Raw genomic sequence first — 27,194 nt, 5'->3', positions numbered from 1 at the left:
TACAAACCCCCTCTAAGCGTGATAGCTTTTCATTATCCCCATCTATCTCAGCATATATCAGTTGACGGAAAAGTCAGAACACTTACTTGTTGGCTTTTGGTGAGATAGTTCCTCTTTTGGATGGTGTTAAGAGCATCTGAAAGTTGTCTCCTGTTCCAGTCTCTTCCTGAAATGTTTCTTTGGCTTGTTCTTAACTTTATTGCTTTTCTTTGTGTCCTGATTATTTGTATTTTCCCCTCTTCATTCAGGGAGACTAATTCCTCCGGTATTTTACAGCAGTTAAAATAATAAGTGTGCTAACTCTATAATAAGCAGCAATGAGTCTACAGAAAGGGGCAACAAATGGATGAATGATAACAGCTAGTTTTTCCCAGGATTAAATAGACCTGATATGGAGCCTGAAAAAACGGTACACTTTATTTTTCAAAAGTTGCATCCAATTCGGAAAACATTCACTGCTATCTTTAAGCCAGTCCCATTAAGTGATAATTTGAAACTGATAGGAACAAAACTCTGCCTTGCAAATCAATGCTGCAGTAATGGTTTTATTGCGAAATGGAGAAATTGCTAGGACTCAGTTGACTTCTTGATAGCTAAAAGTCTGCCAATGCAGAGAATTTTCTCAAAACAATGCAACCCCGCAATTTAATCAAAGCCAAGATAACAAGCCAGGTTTACTTCACCAATAGGGCTATGAAATGTGAATATATAAAAGAGAGCAAGCTATTACCAACTTGGTCAAATGATGAAGTACAAAAGCACGGCCAACCTTTATCCTAAAATTCATATTATTTTTAATGATTCCAATCTATAGTATTATAAAGCAACAAAGGAAGTCCATAGCAATTCCTACAACAAGAAGACATCCCCAGTCCTAATGCTTCATACATAAATTCAAATTCCCTAGCAAAGCTAACTGCTATTAGCCAGGAAAGCAAGAAGTAGCAAATACAGGTAGTCCTTGACTTACGATCACAATTGAGCCAAAAAATTCTCTTGTTAAGTTTGTTAAGTGAATTTTGCCCCATTTTACGACCTTTCTTGCCTTAGTTGTTAAGTGAATAACTGCGAAGTTAGTTGAGAAGTTAGTAACCTGGTTGTTAAGTGAATCTTGCTTCCCCCATTGGCTTTGCTTGTCAGAAGGTTGCAAAATGTGATCACGTGATTCAGGGACACAGCAACGGTCATAAATATGGAAACAGTTGCCAAGCATCTGAACGTTGATCACGTGATCACGGGGCTGCTACAATAACTGTAAGTGTGAAAACCGGTCATAAGTCATTTTTTTCAGTGCCATTGTAACTTTGAATGGTCACTAAATGAACTGTTGTAAGTCGAGGACTACCTGTAAGATGGAAGGTGGCGAAAATTATGTCTTCCAAATTTCAGTGATAACAATGCGGTTACCAAGCAGTCTTCAGTGTTGGATACGGTGAAAGTGTGTATGAAGATCAGCATTCACCCCTGATTTTATTTGCACGCTTTCCTTTCTTCAGCCATTCCCCGAAAGAGAACCTGTATTAAAAAGAATTCACACCCAACTTATCAACTATTTTTAAAGGTAACTTACAGTAATTTGAAATAGTAAAACTCTCATAGACAGCCAAGGAGACTTCAGTTCCATGCCAGTGACTAGGAGTAAAAAATGTACAGTTTAGTTGCCTTTGGGCTACAGCATCAAAAGAAAGCTGGAGCAAAAAAGTACTTTCTGCCACAAAAGAGGAAAGCAGCTGCTCCCTTTTTTGTCAAAAGATGAGACCAGAATATTTAATTCACACTTGAAATTTCTACCGCAAGAGTCATTTTAATATTTTCATTTGATCTTCCTTTCTGCATTTGATTTCCTGTATTTAATGCTGTCTTGGAAACAAGTAGTAGTAGTAGTAGTAATAATAATAATAATAATAATAATAATAATAATAATAATAATAATAATAATAATAATAATCATAATCATCATCCTATCTGTAATACCATCAAACATCCACATCTGCCTATCCCAGGTCCTGGGTAAGGACTCTATAGGTAGACAAAATGCCAAATCCAGTCTGAACATCTGGCTGACTGTGCGATGATCAATAATAATAATAATAATAATAGTAATAATAGTAATAATAATAAAGTTGGAAGGGACCTTGGAGGTCATCTAGTCCAACCCCCTGCTCAGGCAGGAAACCCTACACCATTCCGGACAAATGGCTGTCCAGTCTTTTCTTAAAAACTTCCAGTGTTGGAGCGTTCACAACTTCTGGAGGCAGGTTGTTCCATTGGTTAATTGTTCTAACTGTCAGGAAGTTTCTCCTTAGTTCTAGGTTGCTTCTCTCCTTGATTCGTTTCCACCTGTTGTTTCTTGTCCTGCCTTCAGGTGCTTTGGAAAATAGCTTGACTCCCTCTTCTTTGTGGCAGCCCCTGAGATATTGGAACACTGCTATCATGTCCCCCCTCGTTCTTCTCTTTGTGGAAAATGTTCAGCAATATGTGATATTAAACATATAAGTACTATGTCAATGTTACTACAGGGAGTCCTCGACTTACAACAGTTCATTTAGTGACTGTTCAAAGTTACCACAGCACTGAAAAAAGTAACTTATGACTGTTTTTCACACTTATGGCCTTTGTAGCATCCCCAGGATCATGTGATCAAAATTCAGATGCTTGGCCATTGACTCAGACTTATGACTGTTGCTGTGTCCCAAGGTCACCCTGTGATCACCTTTTGCAACCTTTTGACAAGCAAAATGGGGACGCCAGATTCATTTAACAACCGTGTTATTAACTTTTATCAACTGCAACGATTCACTTAACAACTGGGGCAAGAAAGATTGTAAAATGGGGCAAAACTCACAAATGTCTTGCTTAACAATAGAAATTTGGGGTCAATTGTGGTTGTAAGTCAAGGACTTACCTGTATTTACAATAACTCTTTTAACATTTTCCTTCCAAACAAACTCAATCTCTGAAGCCCTTGGTTCCATGGATAAGGCAAAGGCCATTACCCTTTTTGGCTTTGTAAATCTTAGGCACTAGTTCTTCCAAAGGATAAGGAGGGCAACAAGTTTGTTTGCTGTAATGCTCACTGCTTTTCCTCAGAGGTTAATCCTGGGTTGAGGAAGAACATTTTGCAACAGGGTGATTTACAGCAGAGAAGAGGGTCAACATTGGGAACAGTGAAATCAACAATTCCCCTCTGAGAAACGATGAGCACATTTGCATATTACAACGGTCAAGCTTGAAGCTCGCTTTGCTGGCACAACAATTATCGCTTCTTAGCTTGCCAAAAAACTTGGGCGGGGAGGACGGGGAATTGGAATGTAAGCTACAAAGATAGCCTACAAAGATAAAAAAGGCAGACCGTGAGAATCAAGGGCAATTGCACCTAATTGGGTAATGTGACCTATTCCTAAATAGGAGGAGAAACTCTATTCTTTACTATAGGGGTTTGGACTGGGGTTTGCTAGAGCTGGTTTTGCTTTCGTATGTGCTGAAATGATGTACTCAATAAAGAGATTGGAGTGTCTCAAAGGTGTTTGCTTGGTTGGGTTCATCAGTCGGAACCTTGACAACTTTCCAAGGTGGGAAAGAGAAGAATCTAGAAAAAGCATCATTTGACATTTGGTATCCGTAGCAGAACATCCAGATTCGGCCATAGTTTCATTCCATACAGCATTAACCTTGTGAACTCTCAAACTTCCTCCTTCCATTATATATTCAAGATGGACAGTATTTAATATTTATTTGCTACGTATATGTAGGGATGTGGGTCTATGCATATTTTGTTCATAGTATGTTTAGGTATGCGTCATGTATGTGTTTCACTTTGAGAGCGGGCAACTAAATTTCATTTTTGATGTGTGCCATTGTGCCCACAGTAAAAAAATGACAATAAAGGTTATCTTATCTTATCTCTACACCACCATTTCCTCTCAGAACATCACTTTGAACAATCCATGACTGAACTGAGGAGTGTTTTCGAAAAAAATTAAAATGTTCTTCATAGTCTGAAAACTGAAGAAAAGGGAGGCAGATGGGTGGCTAGTAGTTGTATGAGACCGATCTCAGGAGGCTTCGTCCTCAGACCTTAGCCAATACAGATGTTCTATAAATCTAAGAGAAAAGCAAGCAAGAGCAATGAAGCTACTGGAAACAACTGCATTTGAACAACAGGTTTATTGTAAGAAAATTAACATGACATTACATAAAATTGCAAAATTGTGCAATTATGGCAAAATGTTTAAAAATCCACACGTTTGCCCTCAGAGGACTACAGTACTGCTTTACTAACATACCTGAGCACTGAACATCTGATACCATTTCTAAACAGATTTGGGAGCTTTCTGATATTATACAAACCGCATATACTACATACAGAGGAGAACCGGCTTGGCAGGTTGGGAAACAACCAGCCGCACAGTCTCGCTCCATTTCCATGGGGCAAGTGCAAGATTGTGATAAATATGCAACAAATGTGCTTGGTGGATTTTGCCTTTAAAACAACAAATTGTGGAATTAGAAACTGAGAATGTTTTCCGTGTCTGTTTTAAAAAAGTATGTTAAAACGGAGGAATGATGCATCAGAAAAAATAAGCTAAATAAACAAAAAAAACAAACCAACAACAAAGAATATAAGTAGAAATATCAAATGCAACTCTGAACTGCTTAGCATAATTATGGGGACTTATGTCCATCTGGTCTCACACTGTGCAGGGTTCTTTCCGAATTAGATTACTCAAAAAACAAGTTTATACAGGAAAATTCCTATTAGATAATTTAAAGCATGTAAACAACTAAATTCCTCAGTTAATATTACTGCTTAAATAATTATTCATGCGTAAGACTCATGGTATTTCACCCCCCTGGTAAAAATTTCAAGATTTAACTCTCAAGCACTGTAGTCCACAGCCTCTCCCCTTTCCCCTCCCCCCCTCTGAATGGTTAGACAAAGATTTTTATTTAGTGCAGATAAAAGAACAAAAATTAAGAGCAAACCTACTGCAGAATTAACCACAGCATATTCTATTTCTATTCATCACATGACAACTTCATTTGCTAACAAGCTAAGTTCTTAAATTTCAACTCCGATTGACACTTCTAAATAAATAATACAGAAGATTGTCAACAAGCAGCAATGTGTTTTGTAAGGTTTTTGAAAATGACATAACACTTCTTTTTTTTTGAAAAAATAATGCAACATTAAGGGGAGGGTGCTTCAGAAAGTTTGCAGCTAAGAGGCTTACAACAGCACAAATATAGCCAAGTAAATAATAAAAACAATTAAATATATGAAAACTAACCGGCGTTATACAAATGTCAAAGAAACCATAACTTATTTAAAAATTCCGTCTTGGCAACTACACACTTAAGACATCAAAGCCTTAATTATTCATGTAGAAAAAAAACCTAAACTCACTTCTAAAGTAGCAGGTTAGTGCCCTACTATATTGAGCTGTAGGTTGAACACACTTAAGTCAACTTGGAAATTAATCCTATAACAATCCAAAGAGCATTTGCTACTCTTGAATCATTTTCCATTATTACTTTCCAATTATAAGGGTAAACTATACAGCCTTATAGTCCTGAATGGAAGCTATATAGATTCAACCATATAATATGTAGCACCAATTCCTATCTCTAGTTGGCGGCAAAAAAAACCAGGAGTCAAGATTAGGTACTGTAGAGACTATGTAGTTTTGCATTACTGGAGTTTCCTAACCTGAGCACTATTGAGGCAAGAATTAAAAATGAAGTTATCGCCTTTCATAACGCTAAGTAATGTACCAACTGCAACCATCTAGCATGTATTCCTTGTATCTTAATAATAATGCAAGAAACACACACACACACACACACACACACACACACAATATCTAGACTAATGTACCTCCAGCATGGTATATGAAAAAGCCCAAAGATAAAGCTGCCTGCTGAATCTCTGGAAAATGAGGTATGTAACAGAATGAGGCTTTATTGTCCATTTAGTTCACAGTCATGTTTTCTACATATAATATTGTGCAAGACTTAAAAGATACAAAATCAAGTGAAATAGTATTTATCTACCGGGGAGTGTGAACCATATTTATCGAGCTGTGGTTTTAAATTTGCTCTCTTAACTAAAGGTTGATTGATCTGACTCGATCAAAAGGAGTGACCCATCTTAGAGAAAGGACAATTTATCATTTAAAACAAGCCTTAAACTGAACCAAGATGAAAGTCAAGTATACTTCTTTCTTGAGGATCAAGGTTACTCTAAGAATTGCCCGTTAGCAAATGCATTCTCGATGCCTCAATATTACCTAGGGATGCAAAACAAAGAAAAGCAAACATTCTAAGTTATTTCAAATATGAAAGTAGAAATATAATATACAAAAGTTCTGGACTCTTATTTTTCAATGTTTTTATGGTAGATTCCCAAAAATAATTATTCTAGGACCACAAAGGAAGCTCAGTAGTGCAAACTTTCACATTACTCCAGAAACAAATGGAGCCAGATGTGCTTTGACACTGCTGAAGTGGAGGGTAGGGATATATTTTTGAGAAGACAACTCACCAACTTTATGCCAAGTTAGCAATAGTGGAAACAATAAGTACATTAGTTTGCTGTACTGTTACAAGAAGGCCCAATATTACATACTCCCAAGAGCTACCCTATACCAATGCATTCCAATACATTTATCTGGAAGTTTATGGTCAACTATGTAGAACTGTTTTAAGCTACACTGCCAAAATTACAGGAGAGTGGACAAAACAAAGTGTCTTTAGCGGTTAACTTTCAAAAATGGAACTATTTCCAAAAGGCCATTAAGACTATCTATATTTATATAGGAACCAGCAACATATATTTAAATAAAATAGGTGTCCACGCACAAAAGCAGCAAGTGTGTTTAAGACTCGAGACATTAATACTACCAACTTGCTTGCATAGCAGCTCAATTTGACCTATTTTGGACTTACAAGTATGAAAATTGTACTAGCACCATTGGGTTTGAGCCCTTTATGAAGTGACTAACATATTCAGCTGCTTTTGAACATCTACATTTAATTGGCAGAAATAGCTCTCCTAATACTAATGGAAGATTAAGGACCCCACTAAACTTAAAATTAAATCTACAGAAGAGAAGCAGTGTAGCCATTTGAAGAAGGGCAGCTCTCTCTCTCTCAAATGGGAACTTGTATTCTCTGGTGACTTTAAATCTATTTCTTTCAAGCTGCACGTCAGATTTTAGACAATTCTGAACACCCTGTATGTTTCAATGAAACCGTGAGGAGAAGGTGACATAATCTTTATGTGATACAAAATCCAAAATTTCTCTCTGCAGATTAGAATGCACACTATTTATGTGCAGTTGTTCAGATTCAGATTTTTTTTAAAAAAAAAAATAGCAAGCCAGAGGAAATCTGCAATGAAAAATGGGGGGGGGGTCCCAAAAGCAAGAATGCAAACACTTCTAGCTGACAAAAGAAAATATTTGCAAATCTGTTATTTCTGCCAAAGGAAATGTTACAATGCACTTGGTTAAAGAAAAACCCAAATCTCCCATATTCATAATAATCTTACTTTGAATCTGTAAACAACTGCACATAAATAGTAATTATACATTCAAATTTGCAGAAAGATCTTGTGAGTTTTGTACTATGTAGAGATTATGTCACCTTTTCTTCACTGAAATACATTATTTTCCTGAACTTTCACAACTTACCGGAGTGTAGAAACTTAAAATATTTCAGTACCATTTCAATAAATGGAAGAGGGCTGGGTAAATTTTTTTTATTTACTGTCACCAAATCGAAAATTGCAACCCATCAATATTGCCTCAGATTTTACCCGTATTTTAAACAAAAAAATCACTTCAAGCTTGATCTCTTCACCTTTCCTATTCCTATTCTCATTATAGTGCATAGTTACCCAATCCATCTACTCTTTCTTTTAGTCAAACTGTCATTCTAGAATATGATCAAATGAGAAAATGTTGATAATTGCACTTTGTAACCCATTCCATAATCTACAAGAAAACATCCACTAAAAACTTAAACTATTCCCTCTCCCCACTGCAACCTTTAAAGAGCACCCATTCCCACATGTATGTGTGTGTAATTATGGGTGTGTGTTCAGCTCACATTAAATACTGACGGGAATGATTTTTTCCTTAAAAACAGCTGTTTCTGATAGCAATGGAACACCAAAGTCACTAAGGCCTTTTACCAATGAAAGGGAGAGGGGAGAGGAGTCAAATAACTTTCTGAAGACACTGTGGATACAATTTAGCAACAACACATTCAAAATGACGTCCAAGATCCCAAAGCTTATCTGGAGTTTCATACACTTTCTGCCACTGGTCATTAGCTTCATCATACTGATAAAGAGAATTTTTCCTGCTGGTTCTGAAGATGTGTTCTTCAACTGTGACTTGAGTAGCTCGAACAAACAAATGAAGTTTATTTTTCAAGACAACAAGTTTAATATATGGATTAATGGACTGATCACATGGGAAATCTTTCTTTCTAGTCCACTTGTTCAATTCAATGTCATAAGCCTCTACAGTAAACATACGTTGATGGTTTCCACAGGTTCCAGCAATGTAGTAGATAGAGTTATTGTAGACAGCTGCCAAACCCTGGATCCTAGGCACAGTCATCGGAGTTAAGAAACCCCAATAATCTTTTCGAGGATCATAGCAGAGGAAGAATTCTCCTAAGGGACAGAAAGGAAGGGAAACTAAAATGTAAAGAACTTGCCTTAAGACACTATTAAGCAACCTCCAAAGCAATGGATTAAGACTTCTACTTTCCTCAAAGTAACTGACCCAACAATATTAAGAATAATTTCTAATGAACTATCAGATATTGGTGCATCATACAGAACATTAAGAGTTGTCCTAAAATATTTCTGCAAAACAGTATGCAATACCAGAAAATATTTACTTACTTACTTACTTATTAACTTTGTATACTATCAGAAGCCTCTGAACCAGGGGTCTTCAAACTTGGCCCTTTTATGACTTGTGGACCTCAGCTCCCAGAATTCCTCAGCCAGGCATGCTGGCTGAGGAATTCTGGGAGTTGAAGTCCGCAAGACATAAAAGGGCCAAGTTTGAAGACCCCTGCTCTAAACTTACAAGGTTGTAAACCACATCTGTAATTTTCAGAACATTATAGACATCCCTGAAATTGTGGGCAAAGCCAATTCTAATACATTCACTCACTAGAAGGTAAACTATTTTATTTTCTGAAGGGATGTGTGTGTGTTGTGTGTGTGTGTGTGTGTGTGTGTGCATGTGTGTAGGTAGCTTAACATCTCTTAAGAGGGTGTTCATACCTGGGCCATTGTCACTACGAAGGCCTTACTTTTGGCTACCAATTGTGAGCCAAACTCACCAGTGGGTCCACAAGTAGAGTCTCTCAGCTCATTTTTATACATGAGTTTGATGGTACAGAGGGAGACAATATTTTAATTAACTGAGTCCTACACAAAACTGGAATTGTAGCTTACAGGAAACCAGTGCAGTGCATTGGACCCTTCTTTAGCTATATCTGTTCTCTGTACCAGTTATAATGTTCTTTGTCATCTCTACATGACAAGTGCATTGCAATAATAACCAAGCATATAGTTATTAAGGCACGGACCACTAAGAATAGGCTATCTATGTTCAGGTAATATTGTAACTGATGTATTAGCTGAAACTAAGCATCAGCCCTTCTTGTTAGTAAGGTCTAATGACAAATTGGAATGAAAGGCAACCTGTATACCAATTCTTTCAGATTGCACTACCTCATACAGTACTGACCAACTTCCCATTTCTGGGTTTTAGGATTATTTGTACTTCCATTTTATCTATATTCAGCTGCAGTTTGTTATTCCTCATCATAACTACAGGCAACACTCAAGCACCAGTTCAACCCCTTCTGATCCATGTGGGAGGAAAAAGCCAGAGCTGTATGTCATCTCTCACAGTTATATGGATTAAAGAGGAGTTAAACAGCTGCTGTCTGGTAATAGTCCTACACATAGGAATGTTGACAAAGTACCTTCAATTTGAAACCCACTGAGCCACTTCAGTGATATGCCATAACCAGATGTTGAGCAATTCAAGAGAGTCAACATAGTAACATTTCCCATGTCTCTCTTCTAAAATCAGGGCAACCAAAGCTTTTGCTATGTTATTCAGGCCTGAAGATGACTTGAAATGGATCAGAGAAATGTAGCTGACTAGCCCTCCTTTTCAGCAACTTGCCCAGGAACAGAATATTTGCAACTGGATGGTTTGTTTACAGTAGTGGCCAAAATTGTGGAAACCTTTTGGGAAAAGTGTACAGTAGAAATGCCACCTTTGGTTATGTTTCCATCCATTTTTCTTCTAATTTCTTTATAACTGTAGCCTTGTTCACTTAATAATACTATTTTACATCGCTTTCTGGGCAACCAGTCAACTCTTTGCACCAGTTTAATTTTATTACATTTTACAAGCTCACTAAATGAAAGAACACACAAAAAAAACCCAACCAACTTGATAGCGATCACATAACACACTGACAAATGTCCTCCTCTCAGCTTCAATACATGACATCAATAACTGAATCCTACTGTGATCTGATTGGCTCATTGCCAAAACAAGATGACACCCGATTGGCTCTCTAAACACTCCTGCTCATTGGCTACAATCAGATGAAGGAAAGCTACCTGATATCAACCTAAGCAAGTTGTGCTTCCTTTTTCTGGTTATTTGGCTATAACCTTTCATGGAGTACAGTACAGATAATTAAACAAACTTTGTTGCGTTACATTCTTGATTAAATTATCTTTCCACTGATATATAATTTTATGGAAAAAGAAGTGGTGTTATTAGCCATCAAACCTCAAACATACACTTTTCCCAAAAGGTTTCCACAATTTTGGCCACTACTGTACACTCTCAAGGTTCAGGGACAGGCTCTTCAAGGCAGTTATGCAAACCTTAGGTTGAAAGGCAGTGATTCCTCCCTGGAGGCATGCAATCATACCTTTCCTCCTGGAACTTAGCAATCATATTGAATAAGGACACAGATAGTTAGCCTATCCCTATAAGTATCTGGCTGCAGTAAAGAAACTGGTGTTACAATCGCCTAGCAGATGTGGTCCCCAAAACTCCCAGGAACAGCAGGAATGGTGGCAACAAATTTAAAGCAGATACAGTCAAGTGCAAAAGAAAGTATATATCTTCTTTTGAGTTCTATCATTTTACCTATCAGGACATAGTAAAAATCATCTGGTCTTAAAAGTAGGAAAAGACAACCTCAGATGAACAACAACACATGACATATTGCACCATGTCATCATTTATTGCACAAAAAGAAAGCAAAAATGGAGAAGCCATGTGTGACAAACTAAGTGTGCCCTTACTGCTTCCATTGGTATGAAAGGCTAAGTAGCAGCCAGGTGCTACTATCAAGTGCCCTTGATAATTTGATCATCAGCAAGTGAGAGTACGAAGTTTTATACTTCCTATATAAAAGCCGAAGTTTTAGGCATTTCTAGCATTGTGGTGCCTGTTATTTATTTATTTATTTATTTATGAGACTTATATACCGCTTTAAGTGCAAGCACTCTCTAAGCGGTGTACACCAGTAAGCAATGTGTATATATATATATATATATATATATGTATATGTATATATATATATATTTACATTGCCCCCAACAATCTGGGTCCTCATTTTACCTACCCCGGAAGGATGGAAGGCTGAGTCAACCTTGAGCCGGTGAGATTTGAACCGCTGACCTGCTGAACACAGTCAGCTAAAGTGGCCTGCAGTACTGCACTCTTAACTGCTGCGCCACCTCGGCTCTTGGCATTAACACAATGCCAAAGAAGAAAGACATCAGCAATGATCTTAGAAAAGCAACTGTTGCTGCCCATCAATCTGGGAAGGGTGATAAGGCCATTTCCAAACCATTTAAAGTCCATCGTTCTACAGTGGAAAACATTCAAGATAGCTGCCAATTTTCCCAGGAGTGGACATCCCAGAAAATTCACCCCAAGGTAGACCGTGCAATGCTCAGAGAAATTGCAAAAAAAATAAAAAAAAAATATGCAAGATTTACATCTCAGATTCTATAGGCCTCAGCATATTAAATGTTGATGTTCATGACAGTGTAATTAGAAAAAGACTGAACAAGTAGGGCTTGTTTGGAAGAGTTGTCAGGAGAAAACCTCTTCTCTCTAAAAAAAATATGGCAGCACAGCATAGATTTGCAAAAATTGTATCTGAACACATCACAAGACTTCTGGAACACTCTCCTTTGTACAGACAAGACCAAAGGAAATGTCTGGTTATAATGCAGAGTGCCACATTTGGCAAAAACCCAAACACGGCATAGCACAAACGTCTCATACTAATCATCAAGCACGGTGGTGGAGGGGCGGTAATTTGGGCTCGTTTTGCAGACACAGAACCTGGGCATCTTGCAATCATTGAGTCGACCATGAACTCCTCTGTATATCAAAGTATTCCAGAGTCAAATGTGAGATCATCTGTCTGACAGCTAAAGCTGGGCAGACATTGGCTCCTGCAACAGGACAATGATCCCAAGCACACCAGCAAATCTACAATAGAATGGCTGAACAAGAAAAGAACGAAGGGGTTGCAATGGCCCAGTCAAAGTCCAGACCTCAACTGGATTGAAATGCTGTGGCGGGACCATAAGAGAGTTATGTGGGCATAAACAAATGCCCACAAATCTCAATGAACTGAAACAATGTTGTAAAGAAGAGCCAAAATTCCTGTACAGTGATGTGAGAGACTGATAAAGTTATATAGAAAAAGATTACAGGTTATTGCTGCCAAAGATTCTATAGCAGTGTTTCTCAATCTTGACAATTTTAAGGCATGTGGACTTCAACTCCCAGAATTCCACAGCCAGCAACGCTGGCTGTGGAATTCTGGGAGTTGAAGTCCACATGCCTTAAAATTGTCAAGGTTGAGAAACACTGTTCTACAGGCTATTGAATCATAAGGTGTACTTAGTTTTTCACACATGGCTTCTCTGTTTTTGCTTTCTTTTTGTAAATAAAAAAAATGACATGGTGTAATATGCCATGTACTGTTGTTCATTTGAAGTTGTACTTAACGTATTTTTCAAAACTGCTAAGGACCAGGTGATTTTTACTATGTCCCGATACTCAAAACCATATAACTCAAAGAGGGTATACTTTCTTTTTCATATAATTGTGTGTTCAGTTCTTTTCTCTAAATGCTTGACAAATCTATCACAATTGGCTACCGCATGGTCAATCAAACCTTTCTAAGGACAAAATTTGTGTAGCCTGGTCATAAAATGAGAAATGGGGGCGATGGGAATGCAATGAGGATAGAGAAGCAAGACTTCTTCCCCACTATAGGGGAACGCTGACCTGAATTCTATTGCATTCGCTATAAGAGCCGTGCTTTAACACTCAAAATTGGTCAGTAAAATGAGGAGAAAGAGTAGCAGCAGTTTCACAAAATTTGGTTTATAAATCATCTACATATTGTTCATTAAAATGTTAGCAAATAGCAATAGGGCTTAAGACTTAATACACTGCTTCATAACGCTTTACAACTCTCGGAGTGGTTTACAAGGTCAGCATATTTCCCCCAACGATCTGGGTCCTCATTTTACTGACCTTGGAAGGACGGAAGGCCGAGTCAACCTTGAGTCGATCAGAACTGAACTCCTGCAATACTGCATTCTAGCCACTGCGCTGCCACAGCTCATCAAAATAAATATTATATCCATAAACCTTTAAAATTCCAATCCCACTGGAAACATCCACCAGTTTTATTAAAAACAAGTAGCTCCCCACTGAAAATATAAGGTAATGAGGAGCAGAGTCCTTACATAATCCTGTCTTTAGATCCTTCTAAAATTTAGTTTTAAAATTAGTGTAAGCTGTATATTTAAAAACCACTCTAAGATACCTTGTATAACATCAATGCATTTCACATCTGTATCAAGTCATATTTTTTATAAAAGTAAGTAAGATACTTATGCACATTCACAGGAATCTTCAATTTTATTGTATTCTATATTTATCTTACATCACATTAAATCTCTTATAACCTGTTCTATTTAATTAAACATAATAAATATTCACTTCTCTAGGGAGAATATATTGGTTCCAAACATGCAACTGCTAAATTCAGAACCCATATTATTCAGCAGACCCTAGCTTTAAGTCTATCATTGTTGTACTTCTACAGAAAAGTTGGCACATGTACCCAAGCCTACTATCACCTATTCAACACATCTGGAGGTTAATAATTTGGGGAGGATGAATCAGGATGAAGCATTCACTGGAAACCTTTCCATTTATTGTGCAAACAGCATTAAAAAATTTGGTACAAACAACAGAGAACAAAATAATAGTTCAGCTGTAAAAATAAACTTTTATCTCCTTTGGTTTACTGACTTCATGAAAGCTGAGTACTGATGTTATCACAAAAACTGCAATTTTTATATTGTGTCTTTTAAGATACAAATCAAGTAGTTTAAATCAATATTTTAGAATGTTTCCCACACCTTAATTAATGGTAATGACCGTGTGAGTAGAAAAGGAGTCCAGTAGAAGCAGGCTTCTAAGTTGTCTTTAGATTCAAATGTTCATGTGAAAATGTTTGCAAACCAAATATGTAAGCTTTCAAGCACATTTTTTTTAAATAAAAACAAATTGAAGACTGTTTGACAAGCTCAACTAGGAATATGGTACGAGGACGAGGACATTTATCTCCCATCTTCACTAAAGTTCTATTGGGATTCAGTCCTGACTGCTATTCACAATTGAAGGAAATATTAACTGGTGCCAAATAGGAGCTTTCTTTCAATGCAAATAGATCTATGTATATGTAGGTATGTGGTGAATGGGATTAATATTCTTTGTATCAGAATCCTGAAATTGTGTGAGCTTCTTTCTCACCCCCCCCCTCTTTTTATTGCCAATGACTAAGTATATCTGACCTTCAATAATCCAAACCGTGGACTATTGGCCCAAACTGTACTGGTTGGGGAATTCTGAAAATTGCCTAAAAGACCTCTTAAAGTGGCTAAGGTTGAGAAACACTGGTCCAAACATTAGGAAATTTGGAAAGAAAAAAATAGGGTGAATGATGGAATAGCACTTTCTAAAGTAGTACTTAAAGTAATTTAAAGTAATACCTTTAAATAGCATTCAATTATACTTCTGTCAGTGGCTGTCCCTATCAACTACAGAGTGTAAATAATTCCTCAAAACATCTCAACAGCATGCAAAAATATTATCACGTACAAGTGATATGCACTATAGCAGGGGTGTCAAACTCAATTTCATTGAGAGCCGCATCAGCATTATGGTTACCCTCGGGGGGGCGGGGTGTGTGTGGCCAGGATGGGTGCGGCCTACTGGGTGGGTGTGAATGGAGTGGGTATGGCCTACTGGGTGGCCATGGCCAGCTCTACATCGTTCACGTCAAGGGGGCCTGTGGGGGTCTGGGCAGGAGTAGGACAGATCTGAGAGTCTCTGGCAGAAGGGGGTGGGACCGGGGCAAGCGCCAAGGTGTGGTCCATTTCTTCATTCCTCACAAAGGGTGACACCTCCCCAGCATGCACCCAGGGGGTGGGGCCGAAGCGGCAGGGACTAGTTCCTCGGTGTTTCCAGACAGCCTTGTGGAGCTAAGACTGAATGTGTTTCAGCATAGATGGCCACCGTGAAATTGTACATTGGCTCCCAGCCGGCCTGGGCCAGGGCCAAGGCAGTGGGGGCCGTTCCCTCACTGTTTCCAGGATAGCTTTGCGGGCCACTTGAAACCACTTCGCAGGCCACATCCGGCCTTGTGTTTGACATTTCTGCACTACAGCATAATTTAGCTCTGCCTATACTATAGGATATGAATAGGATCATCCATCCTCTATGGTACAATTAGCAAGGAAACTACCAGCAACAAATTACTCTCTTCTTCCAATACTTCAATTGTCAGTGCTAACTTCAAAACTCACCATATCCCCACACAAAGCATCTTACCCTGTAAAACATAGATACTGTCTTTATATTCCACAGCATTATGAAACTCCATTGCTACAGGCATCGGACAAACAGCTGTCCAGCAGTTCTCTCGGCCATCATAACATTCCACAGATTTCAGGGAGTTGCGCCCATCTCCTTCATAAACTCGACCGCCTATTGCGTACAGTTTACCACAGCAATGAACCAGTTTGCAACCTATCCGGGCACGAAGCAGCGGAGCTTTAGGGATCCATTTATTGCCGGAGTGATCGTACATCCAAAAATCACTTTCTGCTCGGTGATCTATGGAAACCTCACTGCTGCTCGGTCTGTATCCTCCAGCAATATAAATGTCATTGTCAGGTGAGACAAGAATCCCAACTTCTCTTAAATCATTAGGCGGTTTGCATAGTTTGAAAACTCTCCCTGTAATGGAGTCTAAACAAGGCACTGTTTGTTTCTTTCCTGAGTGTTTGTGGGCAGCATCAAAGCAGATGATCATTTCTGAAGCAGTCATTCCAAGCCTCTGGGTATAGCCGTTGGCACCGTTTTGTCCTTTCTCTACACAGTTTTGGGCTATAGCCTGTGCAAACATGGGAGGGATTTTCTCTATGAACGCTTCATCCAGTAGGGGCAAACGAATGCATTTGGCAAAAATTTCTGGCAGATGGTCCTCTCTTTTACTAGGCTCATGCTCAAACCATCTTATAATGCTTTCGTAGACATGCTCTTCTTTATCAACATTTAAGTCGTTGCTGTCCAGTATGCTTACAAGTTGGTCTTTCCTCAAGTGGAGAAACTCTTGTTCTTTGGTGACACTCAGGAATTTTTTACGAATGTAATCTTGCGATCTGATTTTCAATTCCTGATGTCCGTAGTGATCAGCAAAAATAAACACCCCAATGGAGTTCTGTGGGTCCAAGTGACTGATCATGTATTTAGCACACTGATCCTGAATGGAAGGGATCTGGAAGATACTAGCTGCAGTGAACAAAGCTTGGACATTGGCCTCTGTCAATGTTATTTTGGAGGTATATGCATAGTTCAGTACTAAATGCATGGATTCTGCTTCAACACCAACAATCCGAACCTCTTTCTGGGTACTCTCAGTAAGGCCACTAGTGAACATAGATCTATAAAATGAGGATATGCACACAATTAATAAAAACTACAATTAACACATCAACCATCATTTCAACTTTGCTATTAATACTCAGACTTATTTTTCTTTGCCAAACACATTAAAATTTAAATCAGTCAGCAGAATCCTGACTTTGTTAAGATCTAACCATTAGATTTTTATTACCTTTATATTAGTTGAGAGTTACAGAACATTTGCTTATATGCATGCTACTGCTAGAAATAAGGATTGGAACATGGATAATCAAAATGCCTAAGAGAGAACTGCCTACATGTCTGAATTGTCTTTGTACCTGTTGCCAACAATCCAGATTAAAATGTTTGCCGCTCCTGCAGCAATAAATTCAGTGTTTTCTTACATTTTGGATACAATGGAAACAAAATTTCAGAATAGTTACATCGACTGAAGAGTCGTTATTAGCAACTGGTTTATCTATACCACAAAGCACAGATTTAGTTTAGTGAAAGTTCTACAGAATACTCAAAACAAGAAAGTAACTTTTTTAACCCTGAAGAATTAAGCCACAACCCTAGAAAGATTTACCAACATAAGTCCCACTGAACTCTAAAAAGGCTTCTAATGAGATATGCATAGGATTATAATACAGGTATTGAAGTAAACAAACATCATAGTTCAGGGGTGTCAAACTTGCAACATCACGTGACATGTTGCGACGTGTCATGACTTTTTTGCCATTGCCAGTAATGGGGTGGGCGTGGTTTTGCTATGATGTATCCGGCCCATGGTTTGACAGCCGTCATAGTTTTTACAGGTTGGGAGATGTTTTGATATATAGTACGGAATAATTTATATTATTTAAAAGCAACTATTCAACTATTTTTTCTTTCTTGAAGTGACTCCAAAATAGGCAGTGTTGGGTTTTGGGGTTTAGTAACCGTGGTCTGACAACAGATTTCCTGATATTTTTCTGGTTACTGTGGCGGGCATCTTCAGAAGAAATTGGCTGCCACTAAACCCTGCAGCCCAACATTGCCCAATAAATACAAGTGTGAAAGCCTATTCTAGTATAGACTTCCTATTGCTGTGAACTCAGAAATATGTGGGATTAAATTATGGAAACATATTACATCTACATTAATATTCCTTGTAAAAATATGCTTTTGCGGGAGGTGCTATCATGGATGATTCAGATTTTTTTAAATCCCCATTATTTAACAGAACAACAGAGTTAGATGGGACCTTGGAGGTCCTATACCATTTCAGACAAATGGCTGTCCAGTTTCTTCTTAAAAACCTCCAGTGTTGGAGCACCCACAATTTTGGTAGCAAGTTGATCCACTATTTAATTGTTCTTGCTGTCAGGAAATTTCTCCTTAGTTCTAGGTTGGTTATCTGCTTGACTAGTTTTCATTCATTGCTTCTTGTTCTCCCTTCAGGTACTTTGGTAAGATAAACTATCTTGCTTTAGAAGAATTTTTTTGGGGCATCAACCCAAAAGGGCATCCATTCACAAGAAAATTACCCAGGCATTTGACACACCAATATGTGCTGTGGCATTACTTGTGGCAACTGTTTCGATTGTTTTATGGATTTTATTATTCTTACGCTATGTTTAATGCATATCTGCAGTTAGTATAGAAATGTAATAAAGGAAAATATTTGTAGCTCAGAGTTGATATGAGGAGTCCTTGCTGCTCCCTGGGCTTGCTTGTTTTCTTGCAGACGTTTCATTACCCAAACTAGGTAACATTATCAGACTGATGATGTTACCTAGTCTGGGGAATGAAGCGTCTGCAAGAAAACAAGACCAGGGAGCAGCAAGGACTTCTCAGAAATGGAACTCTTCATCTCTCCCCTTATGGAGAGAACAGTAATTCGGATAAGAATTTATGTTACTAAGTTATGTGGTCATAAAGCATGATATCACATAACTGTATCATGTAGTGAAGGCAATCCCAAAACTACCTACTGCTGTCACTAACCAAATTCCTGAAGACCCATCCCATACAAGCCATTCCAGTCTTGGTCCCGCTCAACCCCTGCCTCGGTTCTTCCAAGGTAAGGGACTGCTTCCTCTTCCTCCCCCCCCCCCAACAACAATTATTCCCTCCCCTCCCCCTCAAAGCTCCAGTGCTGCTTATTATGCTGTGGCTCAGGGACATGCCCCTTCTGCTAGCACAGGTGGTGTAGACCAATTCTATTAAAGGGAGCCAGTTCCATATATTTATATCTCCAAATATATTTATAGATGTCCAACAATTCTTTTAGAACAGAAGCTTGCATTTGCACCTTCCCAGCTCCAAATGCCTGCCAGCATGAGCTCTGCTTTGGCTTACCCCTTTCTTTTCTCTTTCGCAAAGGAGGCATAATTCACATTAGCTTTTGCTATTCCTGGCCATTTCCAGAGAAGATGCCTGCAAGTGCCAAAGTAATGGTGATGCCAAAGGCATAACTAGAAGTCCCACAGATCTGATTACTGTACTGGATCAGATCTAAAGAAAAGACACTTTCAACTCAATAACCAACTATATGGCAAGAGGTTCACATTAATCTCAAAAACTGTTTCCTGTGACTGCATTAGGAAACATAAGCTCATTAGATGCTTATTCTTTGCTTGTCTATTCTGTTATATTTGAGTTTTAAACAATCAATTGTAATTTCTAATAACTTTCTAAGCTGGGAAAGGGGAATAGTGATTTGCAAAATTATGCAAAATTCTGTCATGTTATAAAACACGTGACAAGCACATTTAAAATACATGTGATCCAACTTCTGCAAGTTGTCACAAATTTTAGAAATATCCAAGATGCCTTGCAAATAAGTTTGGAAAAAATAATTATAGACCCTGAAAATTCAGAAGTCAAGGAATGAAGCAGTTAATAATAGCCAAACTACTCTAACAGCTTTAATTCCTACATTAATGTTGTAAATAAAAGAATGCTAGTATATGCTAGATCAGATTATTTAAATGAATTAATCTGTTGCCCATTCTCTCTCTCACAAACACACATATGCATACCAGAACAAAAATACTTCACGTACAATACACATAATACACTAAAAATAAAATATTATATACCTAAAGTAAGGACTGATTGCAGCAAGGACATTTCGATGACAGGAAAATGTTTTCCCATGATCCACTTCTACCACAATATCTGTCAGTTGTCCTTCATCGTACATCATTTTGAGCTGTTGGAGAATGCTACAAGCATGAGAGGGATCCATCCCACCAATGGCTATGCTTGAAGAAGGAGTTCCATACAATGTTTGGGTAAATTTGCTTTGTTCTGGTGAAAAATTGAAATAAATGAACTTGAGAAAGAATGGCACATATTATGATCGATTCCCATGGTTCAAGACGTGAATCTTATTTCATTAGATGTGAATGCTGGAAAATATTCTGTATACCGACAAAAGTAGAAATATCTTCCTAAACTTTGCCAAATAACACCTCACACCCTAAGTATTTGTTTAAAAAAAATTCTCTGCACAATTCAAATTTCTGAATTTTGCAAAAAAAAAACAACAACCCCAAGCCCCAAACCCTCAGTACAATGCTAGCATATCTTTCTACATGGAAAATCTTATTTTTATCATTCTGTAAACAATAAAAAACAAGAAATATTATATTTGAGGACAGTTACATTATTTTAATATCCAATTATTTTAGATTATATTTTTCTATACTTTTTATTCTCTTGCTCTTATGTATTGTTTTGACTTGCAACTCTTTCCCATAACAGGGTAAGACCAACTGAATGGGGAGGGACCTTGAAGGTCTTCTAGTCCAAACCCCTACTCAAACAGGAAACCTTATACCAGTTCAGACAAATGGTATCCAATCCCTTCGTAAAAACCTCCAGTGTTGGAACATCTACAACCTCTGGAGACAAGTTGTTCTGCTGATTAAATGTTCTGTCAGGAAATTTTCCTTAGTTCTGGATTGGTTGTCTCCTTGATTAGTTTCCATCCATTGTTCTTGTCTTGAGCTCAGGTGCTTTGGAAAATAGGTTGACTTTCTCTTCTTTGTGGCAAATCCTTAGATATTGGAGCACTGCTATCATATCACCCTTAGTCCTTCTTTTCATTAAATACACATATCCAATTCTAGCAACAGTTATGTTTTAGCCTCCAGTCCCTAATCATCTTTGTTGATGCTAAGAGTCTCAACGTCTTTTTTTATATTGTGGCAACCAAAACTGAATGCAATATTCCAAGTGTGGTCTTATCAAGATGTTATCAAGTGATAATACTTCATATGATCTTGATTGTATCCCTCTGTTAATGCAGCCTAGGACTGCGCTGGATTATTTGGCAGCTACAGCACACTGCTGGCTCATATTTAAGTGATTATCCACCTAGCAATTTGAAAGCATGCAAATGCAAGTAGATTAACTGGTACCATTTCGCTGGGAAGGTAACAGTGTTCCATGTGCCTTTGGCATATAGCCATGCTGACCACATGACCACAGAAAAGGGTGGACAACGCTGGCTTCCTTGGCCAAGAAATGGAGATGAGCTCCACGAAATGGACACAACTAGACAGGGAAACGTTTACCTTTAACATTTTACCAGTAGGACTCCAAGATCCCTCTCAGTTACTACTGGTGATCCAGGTATTGCTTATTCTGTACCCAGGCATTTGCAGTTTTTTGCCTAAACGTAGAACCTTACTTTTCTCACCATTGAATTTTATTTTGTTAGATAAGGCCCAGTGTTCAAGTCTGTCAAGATTCGTCTGTATCTTGAGTTTATCTTCTGGAGCGTTGGCTATTTCTGCCAGCTTGATGAATTCCTCTTCTATCTGCTTGTCTAAATCATTTATGAAGATATTGAAGAGTACTGGGCCCAAGACAAAATTTTGAGGTGCCCCCTGCATGCTTCCCTGCATATAGATGCAGTTTTATTAATGACTGCATCTTAAGTTCAGATGGTCAGGCAATTATGAATCCATCTGATGATGCTGTCTAACCCACATTTTTCTATCTTATCAAGTATACGTTGTGGTCTACTTTACAAATGCCTTACTGAAGGCCAAGTAAATCTTATCCACAGCATTTTGCTGGTCCAATAATTTTGTCACATTGTCAAAGAATGCAATAAGTTCACCTATTTTATCAGACAAGTATCTTATTGATGCTACAACTTTTAGACTTGAAGCAGTAGAATGCATATGAGAAAACTAGTAAAAAATGAGGTATAATAGTAAATGTCAAAATCTTTTCTTGATAAAATATCAATCTGTTTCAACTTTAGACTTCAGCTTTGAGATCTGGGTATGTCTTTAAAGCAACTATTTCTGTAATTATACAGGAGTGTATGTGGGAGGAATGTTTCATTTTCTTCTGCCTCCATAGAAGAGCGATAACGTATTGTTTGTTTGGTTAATTCTGGCTGATAAGAGCTACCAGAGGAAGTCTTAACTAATTGGATCAGCAACTCCCAACCCTTTCTATAAACACTTCTGATATATTCTCACACCCCTTACAAAAGTTCTGAAATAATGGCAACAAATTATGCATATACATTATAATCTACCAAGATTTATTACTATAAACCTATTAATAGGTCCAGTGTTTCTATATTTACAGTACTTTGTTTTAATCAACATGCCATATGAATCCTCAGTAATCAAAGTATTAATTTTCAGTAGAGTCAAGACTAATTGGAAGAGGAAGTAGCATACTGATGTTGGGAGATAAATAAATAAATTTCCTTTTGACTTAATGTAAAATGAAGCACATTCAAAAAGTACCTAGAAACTAGAATTTGATAAGGAACTCATCATACTGCAGATTTATTGGATGGCTTAGCTTTATTGAAATTATTTCAGGGTACTGTGATCTTTCTCTATTTGCTCATCTATTACTCAGTATAAAAGGATTTCCAAGTGACTTTTTAAAACCAACAATATACTTCAGCTCCACATTACAATAACTTGAGACAATTAAAAACAAAGAAAATGATGATTCTCATGGGTAACTCATAAGTATTAGGGGCTAACAATTATCTAATCTATATTTGTTTATAATAAATTTTACATACTACTATTTCCTGAGACACAAAGCATTCTTAGGAAAGAGGTGGTTAAATAATAAACAAAATAACATAGAAAGTATAAAATATATAACAGATAAATAAAATGAAAATGCAAATAAAAATGCAAAACTAATGAACAGTAATCATATGATTAGCAGCCAAATATTTTGTGAAGTAATAAGTTGTTAATTGCCCTCCTAAAGGCCAAGAGGACAGTGACGCTCTATACTCCAAAATACAATGTGTTTCAGAGTTTGGAGGCAACTATAGAAAAAATTCATCACTAAAACCCCGACTCCTTAATGGCACCCTCAAAATGTCCTTATATATTGATTTACTGATATTTTCTGTCTTGCTCAATAGAAACTCTTGGTGGAAATTGCAGGCTAATTAGATGGCCACTTGGTCTAATTCTGCAGGATTCTCTTTATTTTCTATACTTCAATTTTAAATGTTTTTTTTTCCAAATAAATATTTCCATCCAAATTTTCTTTATCAATGCTTGTGAAAATATTGAAGTGGTAATCACAAAGGTACTTTTTTAGGAGGCAACTGGACTTTCTTGTTTTTCTTTGAAGACATTTTGCTTCTCGTTCAAGAAGGTTCTTCAGCCCTGACTGGATGGTGGGGAATAGATGGATTTATATCCTTCCATTCCCCACCATCTAGTCAGAGCTGAAGAAGATTCTTGGATGAGAAGCAAAATGTCTTCAAAAGAAAAAACAAGGAAGTCCATTTGTCTCCTGAAAAAGCACCTTTGGGACAACCATGACCATTGATACATTCAGCTTTTGGGGATCAATTATCAAGAGTAAAAGAACCAGTACTTCAGAAATATGCTACAAAGTACAAATATTTTAAAAGTAGCAATGAAGACCTTGTAAAAGTCATGGCTACACCTACAAAAATCAAAAACGTGCAATGATTTTTTTCTGTGACACTTTATAGACATGAAAGTTGGAGGAAGTGGAATAAAAAGAGTGTTGAAGACTCCCAAGAATGGATGGCTGTCCTCTCCCCCTAAATTCAAACAAATAGATCACAGAACAAAATTAATCCAGAGTTCTCTCTTGAGACACAAATGACCAGCTCAAACCACCTTATTTGGGACACTTCATGTAAAGGCCTAGCTTTCCTGAAAAGTCTATATCTGAGAAAAGGGGATTATATATATATATATAATCATCGACAAGGTGGATGGACTTAGTTATAGTGATGATGGGTGCACTGTGGCAGACTTGGAGGGTCAGATTTGGAACAGATTATCCTGGAGAAAGCCAGTGTCTGTAATTGCTAAAAGTCAACATCAACCTGACTGTACATAACGTATGAACTACAGATCATACATTTTCTATATTCTTTGACAATGTGCTCTTAAACCCTAAAGGGCATCTCACAAGTGGCTGATACATAAGATACGAAGGAGAGCCTATTCTGTTTGCACCGAACACAACAGGATTGCTGAAAGTCACCCAGTGAGAACTTACAAAATACCAAGATGTTGCATTTGACAATGATTATCATTCCTTTATTGAAGATGGATAGAGAAATTCACTTATGTCAGAAGAAGGACTTAAAACGACTGTCTTCCGTCCCATCTTTAAAACCAAGTCATTGTGCTCTCGGGGCTCCAAAAAATGCTCAAATCTACATATCCAATTGGATCCACATATTCAGTTTTCTAAAATAAGAATAGGGCTGTACTCCTCCTAAAAGAAGGAAGCTATCATTCTGGGTGTGCTGTTGATCCTCATCTATCCTCATCTATTAGTCAACTTGCAGGAGTAGTTTTAACAAGAATCGTGTATGATGTGAACTGGTAAAATACGGTAAGCATTATTCATGCAGTGTGCTCTATAAAGGCATATCCCAGGAAAATGTTCCAAACAATGCAGCAACTAGGCTTCAACATGTAAGGGATCATATACCTATATGGAAAGAACTGTACAGGGTATCAAATATTTCTTGGCGTCATTTAAAACAATTGGCATTAACTTTTAAGGCCTTATGTGAGTCAAGAGGGCTTTATCTTGCATTACTCAGAGAACATGGAATGCTTTCATTTGGGAGAATTTAGAATATATTTTTGCCAACTGATAAATGGTTAATTTTAGTGTGAATTTTATGACTTTGGTTTTTTATTTATTCGTTAGCCTTGAATATGCAACATAGATGATAAAATAATAACAAAATAATATATCGACCCTTAGCACATCACCAGAAAGAACACCAAGCTTAGACATATTTCAGAACTTCTGGCAAAATGGTAATCAAGCAGTATTTCAATATAAAACCTGTTTTGGTGGTAAAGAAATTAAAGAAGCCAGTATTCCAAGAGAAGACAGATGATGTGCTTGAGTATTTTACAAATCAGGTTCTGCTGCTTTTTAATTTAGAACATATATTCTGGTAATAATATACATAAAGGCAAGACACTCTCAGGTGAAGCTCAACTCCTGGTGACTGTAATTTTTGTGGCAATTTTATGTTATGGAGATTTCAGTAAGAAAGTCCTTCAGTAAGAAATTTTTTTTAATGAAAAAACAAGAAGAAGAAAAATCAAAAGAGAAAGTCCAGTATTGACCTACTTGTTGCAACAAGAAAGGCTAGAATGGCTTTTTAGTGGGAGTATTTTATATTTTGCCAGTTTGCCTTTTGGAACTGCATAGAATACCTAAGAAACGTGCAAAATATTAAGCTTTTCATACTTTGATGTCTCATTTTTGGCATTCTATAGATTTCCTGGGCATTCTATCAAATGTATAATTTTACACACTGATGGTGATACACAGGGAAGTCTGGGATTAAGAGGCCAGGATGGAGTTACCGAATGTGGGGTAGAAGAGAAGGCACAATGCCACCAATCTCCACTCTTTTTTATTCCCCCATGTGTCTTCAGAACAAAATCCAACTTCTCTCTTAACTCCCCTACCATTTGTAAATTGTAAGATAAAAAGAGTGTAGGGATCACCTGGATCTCTCATTAACTTCCTGGTTTCAAACATGATCTAATCCTCTTGAAACTCCCATCAGAGAACATGGCTTCTAAATTATATTTAACTTTGTATCTCTGAGGACATGCCATTCCAAAATAAAGGGCTTCTTTTTTAAAATTACTGTATTTTCATCTAGGAAGAGGAATCTGTGGCTTGCCCTGTTACTGAACTACAACTTCTGGCAACGTTCACCACCAGCCATGTTGGCAACGCCTTCTCCCAGCTGCAGTTTTTGTCCTCTACCCAAATTTAACAAATTTGGTGCTAATTGGAATAAAAAAAGGAAGGCACCCTCCTTCTTGAGCGCCTACCCCGGACCAAGTGCTAGGCAAAACAGACTCCCAGCAGACTTCCTCGGAGATAGGGTTTCTAGTCCTCATTGGAGAGTCGCTGGCAATGAAAGTCTGCAAGAAAGGCCGGGTTACTTTTGAAGGAACCTCTGATCTGTAGCATTTCTTTCTCTGGATGACAGCAGCGGTTACGCTCACTTAAAACGCCCCCACCCACCCACTTACGGAAGTATTATGATAAAAGCCAACGGCGACCACCTTTCATGCCTCTATATAGAGGAGGGGGGGAATAAGTTTTTTTTGGGGGGGGTTAAGTATCATTAACATGAGCTTGAAAGACAAGAGCAAATCACCGGATCTCCCTCACTCTAGCCACCTCTCCCCAGCTTTGGGACACCCCACATAGAGTGTCTCTCAGGTTCCCACAAGAGGCATATCCGCCCGGCTCTCTTCCTCCTCCTCCTCCCGAGGCCCCATCCGGCAAGGCCTCGAAAGCCCCTCACCGCCCCCTTCCCCAACCGCCTGGAGGCTCCAGACCGCCGTGCCCACCTCCTGTGGCAGCCATACTGCAGGGAGGGGAAGGCGGGCCTCAGAGAGTCTGCCGCTACCGGAGGAGACCGCCGCGGCTCCCGCCTTTCCACCTCCGTCGGCCGCAGAAAACGCTGCCGCCGCGTCGCCGCCGCCACTGAGCCTTTCTGTCGGCTCGCCGAAGAACGCCCCGCAGCGCCACCGAGCCGGGATTGGCGAGCGGCTAGTGCGACGTTTGCTGGGAATTGTA

General features: G+C 38.1%; 1 protein-coding gene across 5 annotated transcripts; it reads right to left on the bottom strand.

The window, feature by feature from the left end:
* Positions 1-1,332: 1,332 nt before the first annotated feature.
* On the bottom strand, positions 1,333-27,194 carry KBTBD8 (kelch repeat and BTB domain containing 8). Of its 5 annotated transcripts, none has more exons than XM_039328673.1 (5): positions 26,966-27,117; positions 20,168-20,378; positions 16,005-17,119; positions 8,546-8,686; positions 1,333-1,515 (listed from the first exon to the last, which is right to left on the bottom strand). In XM_039328673.1, the coding sequence occupies exons 1-5, from the start codon at positions 26,979-26,981 to the stop codon at positions 1,493-1,495; spliced, it is 1,506 nt and encodes a 501-aa protein (XP_039184607.1). In that variant the 5' UTR covers positions 26,982-27,117; the 3' UTR covers positions 1,333-1,492. The 5 variants fall into 5 exon arrangements, with proteins under 5 accessions (XP_039184607.1, XP_039184606.1, XP_039184604.1 ...); XM_039328672.1 differs by lacking the exon at positions 1,333-1,515 and adding an exon at positions 4,149-6,290; XM_039328670.1 differs by lacking the exon at positions 1,333-1,515 and having other exon boundaries at positions 4,149-8,686.

Source organism: Crotalus tigris, unplaced genomic scaffold (genome assembly GCF_016545835.1).
Source record: "Crotalus tigris isolate CLP2741 ecotype Arizona unplaced genomic scaffold, ASM1654583v1 scf7180000024383.4638030, whole genome shotgun sequence".
Lineage (NCBI taxonomy): Eukaryota > Metazoa > Chordata > Lepidosauria > Squamata > Viperidae > Crotalus > Crotalus tigris.
The sequence above is the reverse complement of the archived record's forward strand: the minus strand, read 5'-3'. Positions and strand labels throughout refer to the sequence as shown.

Bases quoted from the DNA above. Each gene is read 5' to 3' on its own strand.
- KBTBD8 (XM_039328670.1), bottom strand. The intron at 17,120-20,167 runs GTATATAATATT...CTCATTTTATAG, and splicing joins GCAATCAGTCCTTACTTTAG to ATCTATGTTCACTAGTGGCC. The intron at 8,687-16,004 runs GTAAGATGCTTT...TCTGTCCCTTAG, and splicing joins CAGTATCTATGTTTTACAGG to GAGAATTCTTCCTCTGCTAT.